The 24,469-nt window shown below is 40.9% G+C and overlaps 1 protein-coding gene across 1 annotated transcript; it reads right to left on the bottom strand.

Annotated features, from left to right (window-relative positions):
- Positions 1-882: 882 nt before the first annotated feature.
- si:ch211-267e7.3 (ADAMTS-like protein 2) lies at positions 883-23,407 on the bottom strand. The gene is made up of 20 exons (XM_055151762.1): positions 23,288-23,407; positions 19,538-19,609; positions 18,971-19,074; positions 12,634-12,709; positions 12,465-12,567; positions 10,825-10,970; positions 9,617-9,740; positions 9,334-9,414; positions 8,960-9,135; positions 8,089-8,464; positions 7,248-7,316; positions 6,272-6,452; positions 5,539-5,642; positions 5,103-5,229; positions 4,808-5,021; positions 4,387-4,542; positions 4,130-4,300; positions 3,732-3,908; positions 2,867-3,020; positions 883-2,784 (listed from the first exon to the last, which is right to left on the bottom strand). The coding sequence occupies exons 1-20, from the start codon at positions 23,372-23,374 to the stop codon at positions 2,636-2,638; spliced, it is 2,847 nt and encodes a 948-aa protein (XP_055007737.1). The 5' UTR covers positions 23,375-23,407; the 3' UTR covers positions 883-2,635.
- Positions 23,408-24,469: the final 1,062 nt, after the last annotated feature.

Below are 24,469 nucleotides of genomic sequence, written 5' to 3'. Positions count from 1 at the left end.
GTGTCTCTGAGCTCCCAAAAAAACACTACATAAAACTGATCCATTAATATTATTGGTAAAGGAGAAATTCAGTTTGTCGACTGGAACTGAAGAAGCAGCTTTGACCAAATAAACTTTTGTCCAGTCAACAAATTGAATTTCTCCTTTGCCATGGATTCCACCTGGATGACTGAGGGATTTTTCACATTAATATTATTATTATTAAAAGCTCTGAAAAGTCAGTTCTGCAAAATGGGTCCACTTTAAATCAAAAGAGAAACTGTAAATGTGAAGTTGCTTTACTTTAGAGGTGGGTAGCACATTTACTCAGTTACATTTTGTTGAACTCTCTGAAGAAATTGTACTTTTCTAGCAGCATATTTTTACTCCCACTTGAGTTTCTCAAAAAGCAGTAATCTTAGCTGAGTAAAAGCTGTGGTTCCTTTCCCCACTGTGAGTGAGTCTAACGTGACAAAAGATTTATGTGAAAATATGAAATGATTTAAAGATTTGTGTTTCGTGCAGCGCTCCTTCAGATATGATTTAGTTTGTCTCATTTTTGTTTCTGTCCAGATTTTGTGCATTACTTGTACTTAAGTAGCTGTTTTCCCAAATACTTTTTCACTCTTACTTGAGCACTTTCTTGAACTACTACTTTGATACTCCAGCCAGGATGCAAAATGATAACCCTCACCAAAATAAAATAAAAACTAGAGAAAACTAGGCAAGACTTTTAAGACTTTTAGTGAAATGAGTAGACTAAGCTGGCATATGCACTTTAAAATTAATAATAATATAGGACCAAATGTTTTGTATATTACTAAACAAATTCATTTTCCAAATTAAGCAGAGAAACTTTGAATGCTTACCTGAACAAAGAGTGTCATTATGTGTAAACCCAGCTGTATAAAAACCTCTTTATTTAATGTGAAAAACAACAAAACACAAGAACAGCAACATGACACACAGTGGACAGTGAACATGTGGAATATAGAGAGTGTGTCTTTGGTCGTGTGGGCTCTGGCCTTCATGGGCGTATGTGAAGAGCTGCCTTATTTACGCCGACATTGCTGTGTGTTGTGAAGTTTGACAGTCCCGCCCACCTCTCAGGCTCTGTAGATAAAATTCCCATTCATTTTTCCCCAAAAAAACTTTCCGTAAATAATAAATAAATGGGTTAATGAGTTTGATAGACTAATCAGTTATGTGGAAACTAATGAGCTTAAAGATGTAATGTGTAACTTTTCTGGTGGAAGCTGTATCACCTGCTTGTTTTCACGGAGATGTATGGCATGAAACTCGTCAGATCTGTGCAAAGGTGTTTTTAGAGAGTATCATTAGGACAAATAATTGTTATTTTGTATAACCACTGCTACTGATACTTTGCAGTGACGTCACGCTGGGGGAGTACTTCATGTGTGTCTATGTGCACCAATGAAGAAGAGCGAAGTCTAAAACCACGGTAGCCTCCCTCTATAGTTTACATATAAGTCTCTGCTTGGGAATGTCAACACAGACTCCTTGTACAAGTATTGTTTTCTTCTGTTTGACTAAGTAAATTATCTGGACTTTATTTCTTTTAGAAGTGTATTCTTTATCTAAGCAAAAACTAACAAACACAAGAGCAAAAGGCTGTTTTCCTCAACAGTATCCTCCCACTATAGTTGGTGTCTCACACTCGTTGTAGAGACATGCAGTCGCTGCTTGGGAATGTCAACACTCCTTGTACAGACTCATGGTACAAGTATTACTTTCTTTGATTTGATGTCAGTTCTTCTCTGGGCTTTATTTATGATTCAAATGTATTCTATGTCTAAGCAGAAACTACTGAACAACTACTGAACACAAGAGGAAAGGGCTGTTTTCCTCAACAGTATATTTGAGCAATAAAAGCACCTGTAACTGAATAACTGCAAGATCCAGAGTTTAATGTCATACTGTGGGACATTTGGGGAGGCAGTGGTTCAGTGGTTAGAGCAGTGGGTTGGAGGATCGATTCCTGCATGAGTCAAGTTCTGTTGGTGTGTCTTTGGGAAAGGCACTATCTGTTTAATTCCTTCCCACCACCGAGTATGGAGTGAATGAAGAATGATTACAGGATAGCTTTGAGAGGCTTTGATAAGTCAAAGTACATGTGTAAGCGTTTTTCCACACCCGAAAACTCAGTGCATCTACTAATTAATCATTAATCATAATAATTGGAAATGTTAGCAAAATTGTAGTTCTTAAACACATTTTTGGGCCATGCCTTTAGACTCTTAATATACAAATACTTGTTTAAAAAGCTACACGAAAAATGAATGGGAACTGTATTAGTGTTGAGTGTTGAGCTCCATTCCAAAAAATTGTTCTATTTATGAACATTTGACAAAGTCGTGATGTTATGGCTGTAGTGTGTTTGTGTGTGTCCCAAAATGGGGCTCGGGGTGTTTCCGTGAGAGGAGCAGGAAAGTGACACAAAGAGAAGATCTGAAAATAACATTGACAGCAGGCCCTGGAGTGCTCAGGTTTCTTCACATTGTTTGGACTGGCACACTGACGCTGGTGAGGTGAACAGTCTTTTCAATAGTTGGTAGCAGCAGGCTTTGTGTAGCACCAGTTTGAAACAGTGTGGTTTGGGGCCCGTGGTAGTTCTAGGAACCACAGTGTGGCTGTCTCAGGGTCTGGGGGCCCGGCACGACTGGCAGCAGGCTTTTCTGTAGTACCAGTGAGAGCACAGCTTTACCTTCAGCACCAGGGCACAGTTAGCAGTGGGTTTGTCCTGACACGAGTCCTCTACAGCCACAGAGACACCAGGGGGCACCACTGGAGGAGAAGAGTGTAGCAGATCAGGCCATAACAGCAACATCTCTATGGATGAATAATGTAGAACAGTAAAGGGCAGTACCTGGAGGAGGGGTGGGGCAGCTCTGCAGCTCACAGCTCTGCCGGGCCTCAGGTTTCAGGGCCGAGTCACAGCTGTGACCCCGGGTCACCAGCTCGTCGCCCTGGTAACACTTCACCTCCCGCACCTGGACCCCACTGCCACACGTCTTACTGCACTGAGAGACACACGCATCATCTGTACATGGTCTGCACACTAGTGTGTAGTACTAGTACTCACAGCATTTGTTATTACTGTTGACATTATCAACTATACATGAAATACGCAATAATATAGACATTGTCTGTGCTTTGATCCTTTCTCCTGCTTGTGAAAAAGCCCAACTACCACATGAGCCTTAACTATAGAGTATGCTACAGTCCTTTACAGTCATGTGAACTGTGAGGCCAGTGTCCTCATGAGGGTTCACCGAGCCTCTGTGAAAATGGTACAGCTGTAACACAGGAGCAGCTCAGGTCACCATAAATCTCTGGAGATTTGAACCGTATCAGGGCTGGATGTGAGTCACATTTACACAATATGAATATGAATCTGGACAAAAACACCTTTGACACGTCTCAAGACGCTAAACATCTCAACACTTACATTAATATATTTTTGGAGTATCCAAATAACAACATTTAAATATCACACATATGACAGTAAAAGTGCAGTAGTAGTATTATCATTTTATTTGGAAGTTTATAACAGTTTTTGCATACTACCACATCTACAATATTCTAGAGAACACGGCTACGTCTAATTCCCTAAATCCTAAGCATGATTTATTCCACACACAGACTTTGAGGACCCTCTTGCTACTTGAGTGTGTTATGAAGGAAGTTAGTCAGGTGAACTGCTGCTGCTTGTGCAAAGATGTGAGTGTTACCTGGGACCAGGCGGTGGTGAACCATTTGGAGCAGGGCCTCTGGAAACAGGGCGAGCTGCTGTCAGGTTTGTGCTCCAGGTCACAGCTGCTCTCAGGGAATTCTTTAAAGACTCCAGCCTCCAGCCCAGCACACACCACCTGCCTCAGACGCACGCCACGCCCACATGAGGCGTTACACTGACAACACACACATACAGGCATCAGCTCACATCTGATTACATGTGACGAATGCACACTTTGTACAGTGATAGTCTGCTTGATTTATTGATTGATTGAAATTATATTTAATTCTACACACTTGCATTATTTATTACTCTATGTTCTGTGTCTCTTCTCATCATCTGTTGACCATAACCTCTGTAAAATATCCACTGACATGAGAGTTGCAGTGTTTTCACCTGTTGCCATTCCTGCTGTACCCAGTGGGGGGCACAGTCTCTGTCTCCACAGGGATAAACAGCCAGTGGTCTGAAGGCGTGGTCACACTGCTCCTCTGACATGAGCACTCCTCCAGAAGAGCGACACATGACAGCTCGCACCATCCTGCCCTCTCCACAGGCCCCGGAGCACTGAGCACAGGACAGAGCCACATCACTCACACTCACTAGTCCTGCAGATAGTACAGCACACAGAGATTTAGAGTGTTCACACGTACAGGGCCCCAGTCTGACACGGTCCACCTCCTGTCACAGGGAGGCCCCTCACAGGGCTGTCTGTCTGAAGGTCTGCTCGTCTGGTTACACAGCTTAAGGTCCATGGAGCAGCGCACCTCTCGACTCCGCACTCCCTGAGCACCACAGCGAGCCGAGCACTGCAGGGCACACATCACAACCACAGAGGAAGACATATTTAGAACTGATCATTCAACTGGCTGTGGTTTACAAGCTCAACAAAGTCTGACTAATATCTGATTTCTAGAACTTAAAGATTACTTAAAGGATGATCTGATGTGAGTAATTAGAGGGACCACAATAAGAAAGAAATAAGATGTTTTTGTTGTTTCATTTCATTTTAATAATCTTTTATCTTTAAAAAATCTGTTAATAATGAGAAATCATTATCAGAAAGTGTTGTACCTGGGACCATTCAGAGACCTCCCATTGCGGCCCACAGCTCTGTCCGGAGCACACTTTGCGATTGGCCGGTTTGTGCAGATCATGTGACAGACAAAGGGAGTCGTACACAGAGGAGTCCAGGCCTGGGGAAAGCATCTTCCAGCAGCGCACCGTCCTGTACTGAAAGCCCTCCCCACAGGTTCGGGAGCACTCACTCCAGCCACTGGTCTCCCACCTGCAGAGGGAGGCACAGCTCTAAACTCGTCTGCAGAACACGTCACATGATCACAGTGACAGGCTCTGTGTGAGAGCGTACCTGGCGGGACACTCCTTCCCCGTACAGAACTCATGTGTGGGCTCTGGTCGTGTCAGGGAGTCACAGTAACTGTCGTCCACCTCAGTGCCATCATAACGCACACACAGGGCGAAGCTGCTGCTGATACCTGACACACAACACACACAACCATCATATAGGCTTTTGTGGATCCTAAATGGCTATATTATCATTTAGGTCTAAATATGTAGTAGTGCGCCTATATTTAAATGATAGAGGGTCAGTATTAAGGTATTATTTTGGCAATATCTACGTTTAAAGTCCTGCCTTTTGAGATAGATGGAACTTAAACTTGTTGAGTTAACATGCTCAGCCAGACCTAGTTTAAACACATGCCAGATGATAGTTTGAAGTTAAAGTTTATAGTCATGCTGTGGTGTTCATTGAGGGCTAATGTTCCTAACCCAGAGCTCTCTACCTGTGGTGCATGTTGAACTGCAGGGGGCATAGGCTGACACTTTCCACCGATACATGTCAGAGATACTGGGGATATCCTGGTCCAACCCCACATCAAAGTCATTACTGAGGGAACACAAGAAAATGCAGTTGATATAAAATGCAAAATTTACTCTTGTGAGCTTTAAATCATGTTAGAATGTTGTTATTAAAATGATACCTGGAGATACATTTTGTTTCATTCACACATGTTTAAGTTTATTAGCCTGTCTACATCTCCAAAGCTCAAAATGCTCTGTTCCACCTTGTGATGTTATGAAGCGTAGTAGTTTTCAAGTTAACAGCACCTTTTACATTTTGCAATTCCAGCTAAAAAGTATTCTGACTAAAATTATCCATGATTCTAGTGAAGGTTTGTGGAGCTTGAAAACAAAGGTGGAGCACTTCCTGTATTACCAAATGATATTTACATATTTGAGAGAAGAACTCAGCCTAAATCTGCAGGGTTTGTGTGTTAAACATGTGTGAATGAAACAAAACACAACTCCAGGTCTGTTTGTGATAAGGAAATAACATTAAAACAGATCAGATGACAGCGTAATATGAACTCTTTTAAGTTTTGTAAAATACTAAATGTAATCAGGTAACGACTCGAGCAAAAGTGATCTGGACGGCTCTTTAAAGGCGGGCTGCTGTAGTAGTATTTTAGGAACAGGCTGATGTTCTATGTGACAGAGATAAGCTGTGTGCTGTACCTCTCAGTGCTGGGGGCCTGGGCGAGCTGTTGGAGCTTCACCAGGACAGATTCACTCTCCGCCTGGGGCTCGGAGGGAGGGCTCAGTGAGGCGGGGTCTGAGTGGCTCTGGTTCAGCTGCAGTCGCTCCAGCAGCAGAATTGGGGCGTCGTCAGGGAGGGCCAAGTGAACGCTCTTACTGCCTACAAAACAACAAGCACAAGTTTAAAGAGTTTTTTCAGCTTTCTACCATATTATAACATAATTTCCGAATCAAAAACTTGCAAGAAGAGGTTTTAAAATGTCATCCATGCATGTTTTAGTAATTTAGCGATCTCTCCCAGGCCCTATTTGAACCCTCCTTATGGTTACAAGTAAGATTCTGTCCCCCAAAAATATACAAAACTGTACACAAACTGGTGCGTTGTGCAGTATTTTATTAGTGTGATGCATACTAATTGTGTTGGGAGCGAGAGACTCAAAGTGTCAAATATGAAAATGAAACTTGTAAAACATGTGAATACATTGTTTTCAGCAAATACAGCATGTTGAAAACAATAAAAGATAAAATGGTGATCTAAATATGTTATGTATTAGCCATAGACTGTATATATAAATTAACACAGTTACAAATAATGAGTTTGCTTGCAGCTCTTCCGGCTCCTAGTGACTCTGGCTCCCATTGACTTACATTGGAATATTGTGGCTCCTCTCTTTGTAACTGCTGCCTCATCATTTTGGTCTTAAATATATTAGTCTAGTATTAATCTTGTCTTGAGCCTGCCTCCAAAAAACGCTGGCATCATGAGCTTCATTTGAGTGGCGTTGAACACTATGGGTGACTTCACACTCGCTTAGTCCACATTTTTATACAGTCTATGTTATTAGCAGTTAATACCACATAGAAATAAAATACCCCCTATTCCGTCACAGAAAATAATATTGCTCCAACCATGATGTATGCCTCAAAACCCTTACAGATGCCTGACAGTTCTCACCTGGAAACGAAAGCAGGAGGGCGTTCTCTTCATCAGTGGACGGGTCATCCACTGAGTTGGAGGTACTCCCTTTTTATGAAAAGAAAATAACAATTTATCAGTTTTACAAGTAAAACAAGCAGAAAATGATTGTTGCATATTGTAAGAAATATAGAAATATATTGTATCACTCTTAATCCAACTATATGATTGATTAGTACAGGGATCTCCAACCTTCTGCATCCGGTGAGCTACCTTAAGAAAACGAAAATGACGGTGAATGAAAATGAAATACTCATTTTAGTGATCGCAAGAAACTGAGTGGAGGGCAATCCTTAGATGTTGTACAGTTAGATGCCTTTAAAACATAACACCATTATCCATTTATTAGGTCAAAAGTTCAAAAGTTAAAAATAACATTTACAGTGGTAATTACTCAAATTTGACTTAATTAGTATACGTAATTCAGAAATCCTTTGGCGAGCTACTTATAACAGGGTGGAGAGCTACTGGTAGATCCCGAGCTACAGGTTGGAGACCCCTGGATTAGTATAACATCGCAAAGGAGGGGCTTGTTGATTTGCATATTTCAGGATTTTAACCAATAACTTCAAAATCGGAGAAGAGGGACTGTTGTTCAGAACAGCTGGATCGAGTGAAATGAGCTCTTTTACACAAAATGAGCAGAAGGATGTCTGTGAAGAGACAAAGAGGAGGGACACCTTAGTCCTGAGGGTTATTACTCCCCTCAGACTGCCCTGACACAGGACCCTCCCTGACCAGTCCTCCCGTTAGGCTGCACTGAGACCTTTGTCTAAAACAGAAAGTTTAATGTAAGTTTTATCTCTTATGCAAAACTTACTGTAATCAACGAGGGTGGGTGGTCCTGGCTCCTCCACATCATTATGACTGAACACATGGCTGATCACGTCCACAGGTCTGTACACCAACATGGCGGCAGGTGGAGGAGGGCTCGGCGTCCGGATCTCCCACATCAGCCCCTCCTCCTCTGACCCCACCTCTTCCTGTGGATTGTCTTCCGATTGGTTGTCAGACTCTAGGACGCTGTCAAACTGGTGACTGTGGTTGGTGGGAGTCTGACTCTCTGACAGCACCTCACTCAGCTCATTGAGGGTGTGGTTAGGATGAGAGTGGGCGGGGCCTGTGGTGATGTGTGAGGAGAGGGGGACGGTGTACTCGTAGGTGATGTGGGGCAGCTTCCCATTTAGGTTGTAATACTGCGGAGACAAGGCCACAATGGTGAATCCTTAGGAAAGTGAAAGAGAGATTAAAGTACCACCAAGTTGCAGTCACAAAGTTGTGATCATAATTTCAGATGGAGGGCAGAGCCTACATAATTCTAATGAAGATTCACAGTTTTTTTGTGTATTAAACATAATTACAGCATGAAAGAGATTTTTTTACGCTTAATTTGAAAGTATTAGGCAGTTTAGACTAGGGATGCCGATTCAGCTTTTTCAGTTCCAATACCGGTTCTGATACTAAGGGCCTATATTACGCTATTTTCTGATATTTCTGAATGACAACAGCAGTTATTTCCTTAAAAAAAAGCCATTGTTTCAGTATCAGAGTCAGTATCAGATCAGTGCATCCCTAGTTTAGACTTATGATCTGTGTGAACCAAACCTAACATGGACCACTTTTAGCAAGTGTTTTGGCATTACAACTGTGATTGTAACAAGACACAACTGACAATATGTTTGGTGTATTACCATGACGTTAAGCCCCTGCAGCGTAGGTCCCTGTGCGATGATGTACTCCAGCCCGTCAGAGAACACACTGTTAGGACGTCTGTACTTAAACACTGTTCCAGCCACATGGAAGTTCTGCGGGTGATCGAACAGGCTGTTTCCATTGAAGAAGAAATGCCCTGCTTCATCTGACAGAGCTATGAAGGAAGGATGCAAGCATTACATTGCAAACATTACAAGGTGATGATTAGCTCTGTAAAATTGGAAAAACAATTGTAAAAACTGGTTGGAAATGCACCTTATTCACTTTAGAAAGACATTACAATAAATTCAAGTGTAACTTTCTCAAATATGTTTGATTCAGTGTATTGACCTTAACAAGTGGAGGCTCTCACCCAGGATGTTCTCCGTCTTGTGTCTTTCGATGATCTGGATGTCCGTGGCTCCACGTGGGATGTTGATGACGAATGCATAACCTGGTCAAAAACACAATTATTTACAACTTATACTTAGATTACAAATAGTAATCTCAAAAAATGACATCAACCATGTCTATATAGTAGAGGACTGTAGAGGTACTGTATGATTTCTTATAGCTGCTGTTTTGGTGAATCCTACACTTGTGTGTATATTTAGATTTGGAGCAGTTGGCCTGTTGCATGTGTGAGTGTGTGTTACCTAACTGTGTGAGTGCCTTTCTGTAGGATCCAGAGATGCGCTGACAGGACGTCCCGTTGCCTCCACAAAGCCCACATCTGTCCACCGTCTTGGTGCTGTACAGCTCCCCGTCACAGCCTATAGGCTGCAGAGGCAATAAAAACAAGAGAAAGATACAGTCAGTCAGCTCAAATGTTACAAGGTCTTTTTAAACTAAATAGTTCTCAAGAACTTAAAGGACACTTCCCATTCCTACAGCACTCTTACTATGTCCTGTTTTTTATTGAAATAATAGCCCTCTGCAGGAAACAGGCGGGAATGGTGCATACAGTATTTAAGTAGCACTGCAGTGAGCTGCAAAACTGATAGATGCCTCCTAGAGACAGAACAGATCAGAATGAGTTCCAAGGATTTTTATTTAAGACAACTTCACAGAACTTAAAAGTGTGAGACAAAAAAACTAACATAAACTTGCTATTTTTGGGAGGCAAAAAGTAGAATACAATCCAAGTTATGCAGTGGACACCATACATGTGTTAGCCATGATATCTGAATCCACATTTTGTTCATAGTAACTTGGCTTGCTGATATGGATAGCAATCCTTTCCAAAGATTACACTTACACCAAACAAATCCCCAAGACATTACACACTTGTACCTCCTCCTTCACTCTTTGGTCACCCTGTCATAAGCTCTGTGTAAGTCTACACAGACAGAGTGCAGAGCCATCAGCACCTCAACGCAAACACAGCTCAGTCAGACTCTTGGCATGAGACCACTGCTCCTCTCAGACTCCCCACTCACATCACTGCACACTCCACTCTTCTGCTGTCTCGTCTCCAATCTTTTATATCTGCTCTGTTTACCTAACCATTTTCTCCACCACAGAAGTCCTTCATCACTTTTGCTCCTTCCAGATGTCACACCAACCCTGATGTCTTACAGTTATAAACATCTCCTGACAACTGTACTTCTTTCATCTTTCCAGATTTAGAGTCTGCAACAGAAGTGACCAGACTGAATCATAAATTTTATAGGCGTCACAACATATAGCATGTATATAAAGATTAAACAATGACACAGTTTTCACACAGTCTAGAACTGTTCTGCTGGTGTGTCTCACACTGCTCAAAGCTGTTTAATCCGCTTATACCATGGTCCTGCCAACTGACAATAATTCACTTGTAAATGATTGAGCTACATGGCGTATGTATTGGCGTTAGTATTACCTGACACATGCCCTCGATGCAGACTCCGTGGTGTTTGGTGTCCCTACAGAAGGTGCCATCGTGAGCAGGGACGAGCAGCTGCCTCTCTCCGCTGATGGTGGTGCACTGCAGGTCACACGGCTTGTTGGAGATGCTAATGTAATCCGCTGCAAGCAATATCAAAGTGTAAGAAAAGGATGTTTTAAACATACTCTTGAGTATGTTTAAAGGCATCTTTAAACATACTCTGCTTGGCATCTCATGTTTTAGAACTTAAAATAATAGCACTCTCCATACTTGGATTTGGCCTCTATTGGAAAGAATAACCATGCAAAAAAAAACTGTTAGCCATTAAGCAGCATGTTAGCCAGGTTGACGCCACCAAGTGCCTCCGCTCAATTTAATTTCTCTCCAGCAACTAGGTCAGGAATCGGAATACACTAGACAGTTTGCAAAAACTCCGGAAGTGCGAGTTTGGGGACCAGTCAATCAGCAAAGAGCCATATATTCTGTGTTGGCAACGATTCCCAAGATCAAGGATTTAAAGCCGGAACAAAGAGAATGTTTGGTGAATTTGATCAAGGGGAAAGACGTTACTGCACTTCTTCCTACGTGATTTGGGAAAAAAAAATTTTTTTATTACAGTAACTTAATATACCAGATAGGCTAGGGTGACCATATTTCCGTCAAAACCAAGACATCGTATGGGGGGATGGGAGGTGGAGCCATTTCATCGACATTAAAAAGCTTTGCCAGGTGAGAGTAGCTTAAAGTTTTTCAGTGTCCTGGTGAGCTTTGAGGTCCCTGGCACCCCCACACTGAAACATATGTGCCTGCTTTGCACACTGTGCACATGGCCTCCCACTTGTCTCGACTGGGACGGAAAGCAGGGAATTTCTTGTACAAGTCATCGTTAAATGCACATTTGTGCTTCAGCATGTTGCAGACAGACCGACTGTCTGTGTCTACCCGCTCCTTCTGAGTGCACAGAGAGCTACGAGAGCCACTCAATTTAATGGCCCAATGAAAGGTAATGAAAACCCGGACAGTTGCATCACTTTATTTAAAAAAAAAAAAAAAACGGCCAGGACAGGACATGTCTGGGGAAAAACAGTCGTTTGGTCACCCTAAGTTAGGCCCATTAGCGGCGCATTACATACGTCACAACCAAATAGCAGGTTGGTCAAATGAAAAAAGTACCCGCCTACCATCGAGCGAACGATTTCTAATGCTGTGAGGTCAGACGGTTTCCACAAAGTGAAACTGGCTGATGAATCAGGCGAGTAGCATGGACCAGCTGCATGCTAATATAAGGGTGCAATTGGAATGAACGTGATTTTGATGATAGAAATGCTCTTTCAGTGATTCCGCATTTCTACCTGTCACAATCCAGGCAAAATTTAAAGTGATTTCAGAGGCTTTGAGCAAGGCAGTCCCGTAACACATATAAAATACAGTTCCAGGCAGAGAACAACATAATAACATGGATAAAAGTTTTAAAAAGTACATTTTAAAATTTATGTCTTTAGTTTGGCCAGCATGAAAGATTAGATTTATTAACAATAGCAGCTGGTGCTCTGGGGTAAATCTGTATATGGACATTGTCTGGGAAAAGTAAATGAGTGCATTAGCCTTAAGCAACACTAAGCTCTGCTCTTTACCTGGATACAGAGGGATCCACTGATAGTATCTTCGGCCAAATGCTTTGGAGTTAAACTGTGAACACTGGTGCTGCTTGAAACTCGCACTGTGGCTTGGACAGGCCTACACATAACACACTGGTTAAGTCAGATCTTATCACAAACAAACACATTATCTGCAGTGTCTCACCTGGTTTGGACACAGCTGGTACTTTTTAGGAGAGCCCACACAGAAGGAACCGTTTCCATGTTGACTGGTGGACAGCCTGAAACAAACCAAATATATTCACAGATAATTTACTTTAATTCTCATTACAGTAGTAATTATCAAATCACAAAGGCTGCATTTTTGTAGGTAATAGAATGTCCTCTGCAAACATCAGTATATCTGGTCTTTTTATTGAAAATCTTGTAGTTCAGACCTTGACAAACATGTTCTGAAATGCATGGGATTCTTGGATTAATTTATCAGATTTCAGTCTTCTTTCAAATATGAGTTCTCCTGGAGTTGTTTACGATGTGAACTCTGAACAGAACATTACTTTTTAAACATATATTGCAATACTCATCCAAAATTGTGAAGCAAATGCACTATAAGAGGGCCCATGTAAAGTCCAGGGTCCATTAGGCACAGTCTCAGTCTGAGTGTTCCCGGGCCAAAGAGAGCCGTGCACAGCTTCTTCTACAGTAAACTGTTTATTCTTTAGGCACTTTACTTCACCTGAGCAGCTTTTATGACAGTGGCATTTCTATGGGAAAAAACTTCTACTGACTTTGACTAACCACCGCTTACAGTGTCTGAAACACTCAATTAGGCCAAATGACTCAACAGCAACTACATAAGTGTCCAGAAAGTGTCCAAAAAGCCTAGTGTTATCTAGGGCTGTAGTCGACTAAAGGAATTCTTGATCACCTGAAGATATGTCCTTCCGATCGATTAGTCGACTAAAAAAGGGCTTGGCAAAAGCTCTAAAAACTAAATGGTCAAATTTTTATACATTGCTTTTCCTCTTTCAAGGCACTAAAAGCATTTTACATCAAGGAACCACTCACCCATTCACATACACATTCATACACCAGTGTACATAGACACTGGGGACGAGGCCAACCTGTAGGTCAGTGGATCTTAAGAGAGGGATTTGAACCGATAACCTTCAGATCCTGAGTTGCTGTCGCCCATATCTCTATGATTTGAATAACACTGCACTAACAAGAGAAGAAAAACACAAGAAGTCATGCAAAAACAAACATTTGAGGGGGCAACAGTAGCTCAGTTGGTTGAGTGTTTGTCCACTGATCCAAATGCTGGCGGTTTGACTCTCAACGTAAACACTGTTCGTTGAGCGATGAGTTCCAATGACTCACAGATTGGGGGTGTGATTCCACTCCTACAGATGAATGCTGTTGTTGTGTCCTTGGGCAAAACACTTAACCACCCCCCGTGTCTGCGTACATGGGTGTGTGTGTGAATGAATGAATGGTCCCTTGACGTAAACACTTTGAATGCCTTGAAGGTAGAAAAGCACTACATAAATGTGACCATTTACAATGTACAAGTACTTAAAGTGTGTATATTTATAGGAAAAATGTCAACAAAAACACCATTGACCAATTAATAAAACTTAACAAAGGCAGAGGTGTCAAACTCAAATTCACAGAGGGCCAAAATTAAAAACTAGGACTAGGTTGTGGCCAAACTAAATATTTATTGAAAATTTCAACAATATCTGCCTGTTTCCTCTTCTTTCAAGATATGTAATGTTAAACCTTTTCTTATTAAAATAAATGTTTAATCATATTTTTGCTTAAACATTAAATCCAGAACAAGCATAATATAAAATAATAACAACATTTTAAATAAATAATGTCTCTATAGCTGTCTGTCTGTTGCTGGAGGGCCAGCTCTAATATACAGATAAGATCTTGCGGACCAAATATAATTATATCACGGGCCAAATTTGGCCCCCGGGTATGAGTCTGACATGTCAAGAGTAAGGTAATACAGCCCTAGTGGCATGCAGTCCAAATTCTGTAATCATAAATGAAGAAGAATGTCAATAGGTTAGTAAAGTAAAAGTTGATTGTAGTCCTAGCAATATCATATGTCTAATAAAAAAATCTTATTTTACTGCCAATTTATTATCTTGGCCTGAAAACCCCAAACTGAGCAAAGAAAATGTAAGATAATTCTGTTCAGAAAATACTTTCTTTTAACCAGAACATGTATACCATATCACCTGTCTGTTACTGTCGGAAAATGACAGACTACTACCATTTCCTCTTTCAACTCAAAATTCACTCTACATTTATTCCCACAAATGTATGCTTCTTATCGCAAAAATCACCCAAAAATAAGAATAGATATGCATTGCAACAATCTTGGTTTACTATATACACTTAAGTACATGCTCTGTTCCACCTTCTGATGTCATGAAGTGAAGTTTTCAAGGTAACAGCTCCTTTTACCTCTTATTTAGTAGAGATTGGTGACTCCAGGACTAAAATTATCCATATGATTCTAGTGAAGGTGTATGGAAAACACACAGTGGAGCACATCCTGTATTACCACTGGACATCACAAGGAGAGACAAGGAGAGTGTTTTCTGTTTGAGAGAAGCATGCAGCCTAAATATGCAGGATTTGTGAGTTAAACATGTGTGAATGAAACACAATGCAACTCCAGATATGTTTTTGATGAGGAAACAACAGAAAATATGGTAATCCTCTAATCGAAATCACAATTTGGATGGACGCAATTAGCAAATCACAAGGGTTGCAATTTTTGAAGTGCCAATCTTTCCTCCACAAAATACAACATCTTATTCTGCATTCAGCTGCTAATCTTCTAGTTTAGATCTGTACAAGCATGTTCTGAAATGTGATTCATGCATCATATTTCAGTCTATTTGTCACTTCTTAAAATGTGAACTTTCATCAGAATCAGCTTGTCCAAAAAAAACACAAGAAGATATTTCAAATCATTCAGTCCTATTGTTGAATAAGAGCACCGTATAACTTGTCTTTCTATCTTTCTACCAATTTTTTGCCTCTCATATATGACAATTTAAAGAGTAATGAGCTCTCAGTTAATAAATATCGATGATAAACCTCCTCAACAACATGAGAGCATGTTTAGGTTGTGAAAGAGGCGCTTGTGGAACTCGGAGCCACAGGTTGCTTTAATAATAGCAGAACACTGAAACACATGTCCAGTGTCTGTCCTACAGTTTCCCAACAGCAAACATGTGTGGAACAGAACAGCAGAGGTCTGTGAAGAAGAGGAGCTGTGGTTTATGGCAGTGTTTGGGACAACCACCCCCGCCCCCCACCCCAATCTCCAACATGGACTTAATGCATCTGTGTTACATTAGCGTGTTAGCATCCCCCCGCCTGAACTCGCGCACGCACACACACACACACACACACATCCTCCAGTGTTTAGACCGTAAAGCAGCGGAGACAGCAGCCAGGGGTGAGCCGGAGGTCACTGTGGAAGAGTGTCATGTCTAATTGGTGAAAGGTGATGAACGCCGGACAGGAAGCGGAGAGAAGGGCACAAAGGGGGATAGAGTTAAGGGCCGTGGCACAAAAGGAGCCAGGGGAGAGGAAGCTCCAGAAACACAACAGAGGAATTAAAAGGCCCCTTCCACAGCCCGCCTTATTAAGTGGCCCTGTTAGCTACACTGCTTCCCCCCATGTGCGCACAGACTCTTTGATCCGGTCCCTCAAAATAGACAAGAGGGGTGAATAAAATCAACAGTTGTAATTTTAGAATTGACTCTGAAATATCTACAAGACTAGAGCTCCTGTCGTCACAAGTAGACCACGACTATTGACTAAACACATGCTTTTCTTTAACATTTTCTTCATCATTATCTTTTATTTTGTATGATCATAAACGATACGAACTTTTGTGCCTTCGTTAACATTATTATTAGCTTGTATGACCATAAACGAAAACAAAAAAATCCTTACTCTCTCATTTTTATTGTGGTTTATTTTCTACAATCACAAACAATAAAGTTTTGTGCCGTCGTTAACATGAATATTAGTTCGTACAACCATAAACGAAAACTAAAAAACCCTTACGTTCTTTCATACTCATTGTGGTATATTTTGTACGATCATAAAATGATAAACTTTTGTGTTTTTGTTAACATTATTATTAGTTTGTACAACCATAAACAAAAACAACAAAAATGCTTAGCCTCTTTCATTCTCATTGTGGTTAATTTTCTACGACCATAAACGATAAACTTTTGTGTCTTTGTTAACGTCATTATTAGTTTGTACGGCCATAAACGAAACAAAAAAATCCTTACACTCTCTCATTTTTATTGTGGTTTATTTTTTACGATCATAAACGATAAACTTTTGTGCCTTCGTTAGCATGAATATTAGTTCGTACGACCATAAACGAAAACAAAAAAATCCTTACACTCTCTCATTTTTATTGCGGTTTATTTTCTACAATCATAAACGATAAACTTTTGTGCCTTCGTTAACATTATTAGTTTGTACGACCATAAACGAAAACAAAAAAATCCCTACACTTTTTCATACTCTTTCATACTCGTGGTTAATTTTCTATGATCATAAACAAAAAACTTTTGTGCCTTCATTAACATTATTATTAATTTGTACGACCATAAATGAAAAAAACAAACAAAAAAACAAATCAAAACTGGCATCTTTAAAAAAAAAAAAAAAAAGAAGATAAGGACTAAGAAAATAAAGGGGTTGTATTTCTAGTGTTAGAGGGGAGTATAAAGTGTTATGTTTTGAAGGATATAGCTCTCTGGAATTAACGAATTATGCATTAAATTTTGTTTGTGTATGGTCAGTGTTCCCACATGTAGAGTTGAACAAATTAATCAGAATAATTGTGACAAGTCGACTCATTCTATTTCTATTTTGATCATCATAACCATAAACTCATTTGACAAAGACCTTTTATAACAAAGTCCTTGCAAGTCCTTTGTGGTGTGACTAAAAATATGTCGACTAATCATTTAATCTAAGTTATATTTGGGCAACAGCAGAAAAGAGGAGTGACTGAGTTGAAGATTTGCTTTTTGTTTTTTGGTAATTATACATAAAAAGACAGTTTAAACTCAGGCATCACAAGTTTAATCTGTCTTTATATCGTTTCCTAGTACTCTTTCCTGCATAAATAATTGTCTTGGCATAAACTCTCCTCCAGGTGCAGTCTTGTGAGTGCAGTTTGGGTCACATACATAGAGATGCACAATAGTTTTGATTGGACGCTAATCAATCTGCTTCATGTCTTTGGTTGACTACAACACTAGTGGCATTGTTAAATCAAAGAAAAAATATGATTTTCTTCAATAATACACAAATTAACTCATCAAAAATGAATCAAGGACTAGTTGATTCCTGAAATAATGGTTATAGAATAGTTGAACTCTGACTTTATTTGGCGTGTGTTAGGCAGAAGAGAGTGTGGGGAGAGAGCAGGGCGGCGCTCTTGGTGAAGGTAATGAGCACTGGCACAAACTTCCGTGCCCTGACAGAGAGGTCAGAGGTCACTGTTCAGAGTCTCAGATCCACATTACACTGCTCCTGTCTCCTGGATGTGCACACCCCAGGACAATAGGCCCTTTTAGATGGCAAGCAACCACAAATGACAGGCATGATTGCTTTGACACTTATTATATAATGGGTATTTTTGGACATGTTCTAATTATAATACACACTCGAGCACTGTTTTATCTGTGTACTTACTTACATGTTTATATTAAACACAGCTTACATTAAACTTTGTGTCTTCTCATTTTCCTGATGGAAACTATGCTGAGGACAGAGACGCAAACTTACCTTGAATACTGAGGAGTTTCTTTTAGTTCACAGACTCACATCTTTTCAGTCTCCCATTTATCATCATATTCACTGTTGGACCAGACCAATGACAGGGCGGCTTTGTGGTTTTTAACAGAAGCCAAAGGGAAAGCTATTTCATTTTTGACAAAAGAGCAGAGGGAAGTACTTTGTGCATTTGTGGATAGAAAGATTTTGAAGTGGCTGTGAAGCTTTAAGTATTCCTCTCAATGAATTCCACCTCCTCCTCAAAGGTTTCAACAGTGTGAGATTGATAAAGTGTATGACATGGATGCTGCACATCAACCTGGCTTGTACATACTTACACAGAGCTTGAAGCTCATTATTTTTATATAATGTGATTAATTGAATGTTCTCATCCAGCAGAGTAACCACACCTGTTATCTTGTTACAGTGCAATTGTACACTACTAGTGTGCACTAGTAAACTGATCACAACATGTCTTGTGTTACAGTAAATGAACACATGTCAGCAGTGCACCTGCTGCACATGACACACTGCATCAGTAAACAATAACAGAGACAGAACATCTTATGGACCACACGAGGTCATACTGCCCTAGCGTATGTGATAGCTCTGTAGTGTTACCTCTGCAGTGTTATCTCTGTGGTGTTACCGCTGTAGTGTATGCACATGTGTTACTTTTGTAGTGTATGCACATGTGTTACCTCTGGATGAGGCAGTGTCTCTCCTGACTGCGGACCCCACCTCCACAGCTCCGAGAGCAGGAAGACCAGCTTGACCACTCGCCCCACCACTGGAACACCTCCTCCTGCCACACAACATGCATCATACTATAAAAGTACCTATACCGGTGTCAGGTTCTTTCAACTACATCAGCACATGGGCACCTTATTCTGGTTCTACATGTTATAGAATAAGTGGATGAGTAATTCTACCACTATAACCTCTGTAACATCTGCAACATCACATTGTATTATGATGTTTCAAGCCACATCACAGTAGCTCTGTCATTCTGTCAGCTGTGTTAAATACACTTTCACTGTAGAGGTCTGCACTTTAAAGTATCATATGTGTTTCATGTGCACTTCAAATAAAACAAAAGGTTTGGACACCCCTAATGTAAGGTGCCCTTTGACTCTAGACACGGTACTTTTGGCCACACAGTAATTCAGGTGAGGCTGATTATACAGAAAGCTTTCAGGCTATTTAAATGTGTGTGTGAGTGAATGTGTGTTCTTGTGAGTGAGTGTGTATATTGATCATGACAGTACCTTGCTGGCTGCTGTCCGGCTGTGTGTCTGCGCAGACGTCCTGTGTGTCTCCAGTCTCGCGTCACTTCTGTCCTGACAGACACAGCACAGCAGCACATAAACATCACACACAGCATGCTTATATTAGGCCTTATTCTCTATAGGATGTGTGGTGTGGGTCCAGACTCTACAAGCCTCCACAGGCCTTGTTCTGTCATACCACCCTCTGGCTAGCACCCAGCCGCTCACACTGCTGCCATAGAGAGACACATACAGAGGAAAACACGAGGAGGACTGCTTTAGCCTTTGAGGAGTAATGATGGGTTCAGACAGAAGCAGTCCAAGAGATGAGGAATGACACAACCAAAATACCACCTGTATAAATGGTTCACAATCTGATGCTTGGTCAGGTGCTTGGTCTCTGAAAAAAAGATTCCTAAATCATAAAAAGCAATATGTAAAGAGACGCTGAGCTGATGGTCAGTAGGCAGTATTCAGATGATATCCAGAAATAAATGCTTTTAACACAGGGTCAGAATGTGTTTGTGTCAACTCCAGTAGTTAACTAGCCTGATTCATCAGCCGATTTCACTTTGCAGAAACTATCTGACCTTGTAGTGTTAGAATTTGTTCGCTTGACGGTAGGTGGGTACTTTTTTATTTAACCAGTCGCTGCTATTTGGCCGTGACTTATGTAATGCGCCGCTAACGGGGCTAACTGATATATTAAGCTTTTCCCAAATCCAGTAGGAAGAAGGGCAATAACGTCTTTCCCCTTAATAAAATTCACCAAACATTCTCTTTGTTCTGGCTTTAAATCCTCGATCTCGGGAATCGTTGACAACACAGAATATATAGCTCTTCGCTGATTGGCTGGTGCTCAAACTCGCACTTCAGGGGTTTTTTGCGAATCGTCAAGTGTATTCTGATTCCTGACCTAGTTGTTAACAGCTGTAGAATTTAAATTTCAGTCATTTTGTTTAATAATATCCATGTATGACATCTGTGAATATAACTAACAATACTGATGAAGTGCCAGTCTTAGGATGAAGAATCAGTGTTGTCCCTATGAACTCATTTCAGACGCACAATTGGTACCCCCTGCATCACTTCTTTAGATTGTCCATGTCCTCTTGCCTGGACACATGCAGGATATTGTGTGAGATTTCAGTCTCTGCAAACCTCTGAGGATAGCCAGGCTGGTGCCACCTAGTGCCTCCGCTCAATTTAATTTCTCTATAGAGCCTAGGTCAGGAATATCACTAGACGGTTCGCAAAAACCCCGGAAGTGCAAGTTCGGGCACCAGCCAATCATTGAAGAGCCATACATTCTGTGTTGGCAACGATTCCCAAGATCAAGGATTTAAAGCCAGAACAAAGAGAATGTTCTGTGAATTTTATCAAGGGGAAAGACGTTATTGCCCTTCTTCCTACGGGATTTGGGAAAATCTTAATATACTAGTTAACCTCATTAGCAGCGATTGGTTAAATGAAAAAATGTACCCGCCTACAGTCGAGCGAACAAATTCTAATGCTGTGAGGTCAGACGGTTTTCAAAGTGAAACCGCCTGATCAATCAGGCCACTCTGGGGGGCACACAGCACTGAGATTGAGACAGAAATGTGGTTTTGGAAAGGTCAGCACGCTCTCTGTACAAATGGCTGTTTTATTATTGTATCTTAGCAATGAAACCTGTGATTGAACAAATGCAAGACTGTTTAACACTCAAGGCAAAAGACTAACATAATCTCCCTGGAGACAAGAAAGTGTCAGGCACCTTATCAGAAAAGTTACATGGTGCAGCTTGAATGCGACATGCCTTACTGTAATTTAATGTTTACTAGTTAAAAGTATTTTGAACTACAGTAGTTAAAACTAGCACTGTAAGAAGGCTAATTGCTCATCTGAGAAAAGTGTTCACCAGCAGATATATGTCAACACTTGTGAACATTACACAACAAGACATAAATTCAGAGAGACATGTAGAAGCAATCATAGCATTGGGCAATACTGAATGAGATAATGGTACCATTGTAATGTCAGGTAATGTTCATAGAAAACAGAAATCATCTCTGGATTGGGTGATATGAGTGGGTGATGTTCTTCAGAATTTGTACCATTTTCTGTTTTGTTTTGTTTGACCTGGTGAGACCTGAAGCATGGTCCCAGTACAAATATTGTAGTACCAAGAAGGACCGTAATGATTACTCTGAATACTTAAGTCGACTTTTAAAACAATCCTAATCATATTTTGATAATCAGAATTGTTAGCAGACTCTAAAGACCTTTTATAACAAAGACAAAAAAAAATGTGAAAATTAAACAAAAAAAACAAACAAATTTTCATGAATAACCGTTGCCATATTTTAATTTGTTAAAAATGTATTAAGTAATGTATTGTGTAAATAACTGCTAACTAGTCAACTATAAAAATTATTGTCTGTTGCAGCCGTAGACTATAATTGGATTCCAAATAGCGTTCGAAATTGGAAATGAACAGAGCTGCTTCTGGCTCTTTCTGACCCTGCTCCCATTGATTTACACTGGAATATTGTCACCCCTCTCTCTAACTACGGCATTGAGTCTCATCATTTTGGTCTTAAAATGTTCGTATTACCCCACTCTACATGATCCTGGTGTTTTTATTTTGCTATTTTGTCCATTACTTAATTCCTATTCCTAAAACTGAACTCCAGATTCACTCCTGGAACCACCAGCATCGCGAGATTCATTTGACTGGAGCCAAACATTATGGGCGACGTCACACTCCCTTAGTCCACTTCTTTATATAGTCTGTGGTTTCAGTCCTAGTATAGAGGTCCAGAGCCCTATACACCAGTAGACGTTACTCAGATACATTGTGCAAAAGCAACGTAATGAATGGTGAAACTGAGATATTGGGAAATGCTGAGTGCTGCTGAAAAGGGCATTTCCTTAACAAAAACTGAATGGTGGGAAAAGGGAAGTTTATGAAGCAAGCACTTGTATCCAGTGATCAGGATCTAGATATGTTTGGAGTGAATTAGACGGAAGGGCATGGCAAAAAAAGGCGAGTTTGGAGAGGGCAGATCTTCAAATGGCAAAATGTGAATATGAGTCGTAGATGCCTTCATATTCATGTTTTGTGGTAAAATGATGGATGTATTGGCATTTATGTGCAATGTGTCATTTATAGCAAAACTTTTAGGGGCGAATGTTAAAATTAAAATGTTAAAGTTACTTGTCAAAATCTGAATCCATCAATAAGAGGCTATGGGCATAATATACTTGCAATGCCTGTCCAGGTGACATGACCACAGGGCGGGTTTCTTTGGTCCAGCATTTGTCCCATGCATGTCAACAAACAAGAGTCCTTCTGTCTGCTTTCTCCTGGTCCTGTCTCTCCTGAATTGTGTCCTCACCTCGTCTGTCTCTCCTTATTCCTGTGTCCTCCTGGTTCCTCTGTCCCTCCTCGTTGCTGTGTCCTCCTCAGCTGAGTCTGAGTCTATGGTCTGAGTCCTGTCGTTTAAAGTTCAGCTATTCTCCTGCTTTTACGAGGCTGCACGAGGAACGGCACATTCATAACACAGTAGTTTAGCTTGTGAGTATTACCTTGTGTTCAAGTTGTATAAACAAAGCTCAGCATACAAACATGATAATGATCTAAATGTATAAAGTGGACGTCCAACACCTACATTTAAGGACATTTGGACTGCTCACCGGGACAAAGTGGAGGCTCTGGAGCTGTCGGGACACCGCTAACTTTAGCGCAGGAGTAAATGGAGCCCTTACCTTAAGCGGCCAGCGGAGACTGTGCGCCTGGGGAAGCAGCAGGAGCGCGCAGTAAACGGGGAGAGCTAAGCCTCCGTGTCCGAACATGGTTCATTCATGTCAGGGAGCGCCAGCTGTGGCCGCGGCCGCCTCAGAGCTCACACTCCGCGGTGGCTCGGCCCCTGGGCTCGGCCTCTTCTCCCTCCGCCTCACCGCCGCTCCGAGGCCCCGCCCCTCCGCGCGGCCCTTTGATCAGACCACGCCCTTTGAGCCGCGGGCCTTTGATGTGGCCACGCCCTCTTCCCCTCCAGTCCCGCGCTCAGCTCTGTGCTGTGGCCTCTGTGGCTGTGGCTGTGGCCAAGGCCATAGCTGCTGCTGCTGCTGCTGCTGTGTTTTGCAGTGTTACTCCTCTGCCTTACAAGGCCTTACAACCACAAGGTTCCGGGTTCGATCCCCGAGTTCAGCGGGGAGGAGCTGTATTACAGCCAGAGTGTTGGTCAAACATTTTACACACATAGAGCAGTTATTCAAGGCCTCGGCCTAAGAGTAGGATAAATATGCATACAGAAAACAGACTTTTGTGAAATGTGTATGATTGCCTCTGTGTAGGCTGTGTCTCATCTGCTGCTGCAGGAAACCTCTGGTGCAAAGTCTTAAATAGATCAGGGGCACAGGTGCAGTGATGGAAGGTAACAAAGAACAAAAGTAAAAGTACAGTAGTCTACTTTTCTACTTTTTTTTTTTTTTTTTTTTTTTTTTTTTAGATATCTGTACTTTACTTGCAAGTAAAACATACTTTTACTTCACTACATTTGAAGGCAGGTATCTGTACTTTCTACTTAACACATTTTTATTGATGGACTGACAAGTAAAGTATTTTTTTTCTTATTGGAGACTTTAGCATTAGCAGTTTGAGAAAAAAAAAGAAAAAGAAATAAATGAAATGCCTTAAATCAGCTCAGTTCTTACGTATTATTTTATTTTATATTTTTAAGTTTTCATAATTTCATGTGATTTTTATTGTATCTGTATTTTTACTTAAGTGATTAAATTTAGTAGGCTACTTCATCCACCACTTATTTAAACCTTATGAAAGCCTAATATAAATCCCAGCCTAGGTTATATGTCTTGTTAGTTGAGTATAACAAATAAATTAAGTGAATCCATGCTCTTGTTAGGAGAGTGTAGTAGCTGGACTGAACT

The sequence above is a fragment of the Boleophthalmus pectinirostris genome, unplaced genomic scaffold (genome assembly GCF_026225935.1).
Source record: "Boleophthalmus pectinirostris isolate CB_2022bp ecotype Guang Dong unplaced genomic scaffold, ASM2622593v1 HiC_scaffold_16, whole genome shotgun sequence".
Lineage (NCBI taxonomy): Eukaryota > Metazoa > Chordata > Actinopteri > Gobiiformes > Gobiidae > Boleophthalmus > Boleophthalmus pectinirostris.
This window is presented reverse-complemented; position numbering and strand designations above follow the sequence as displayed.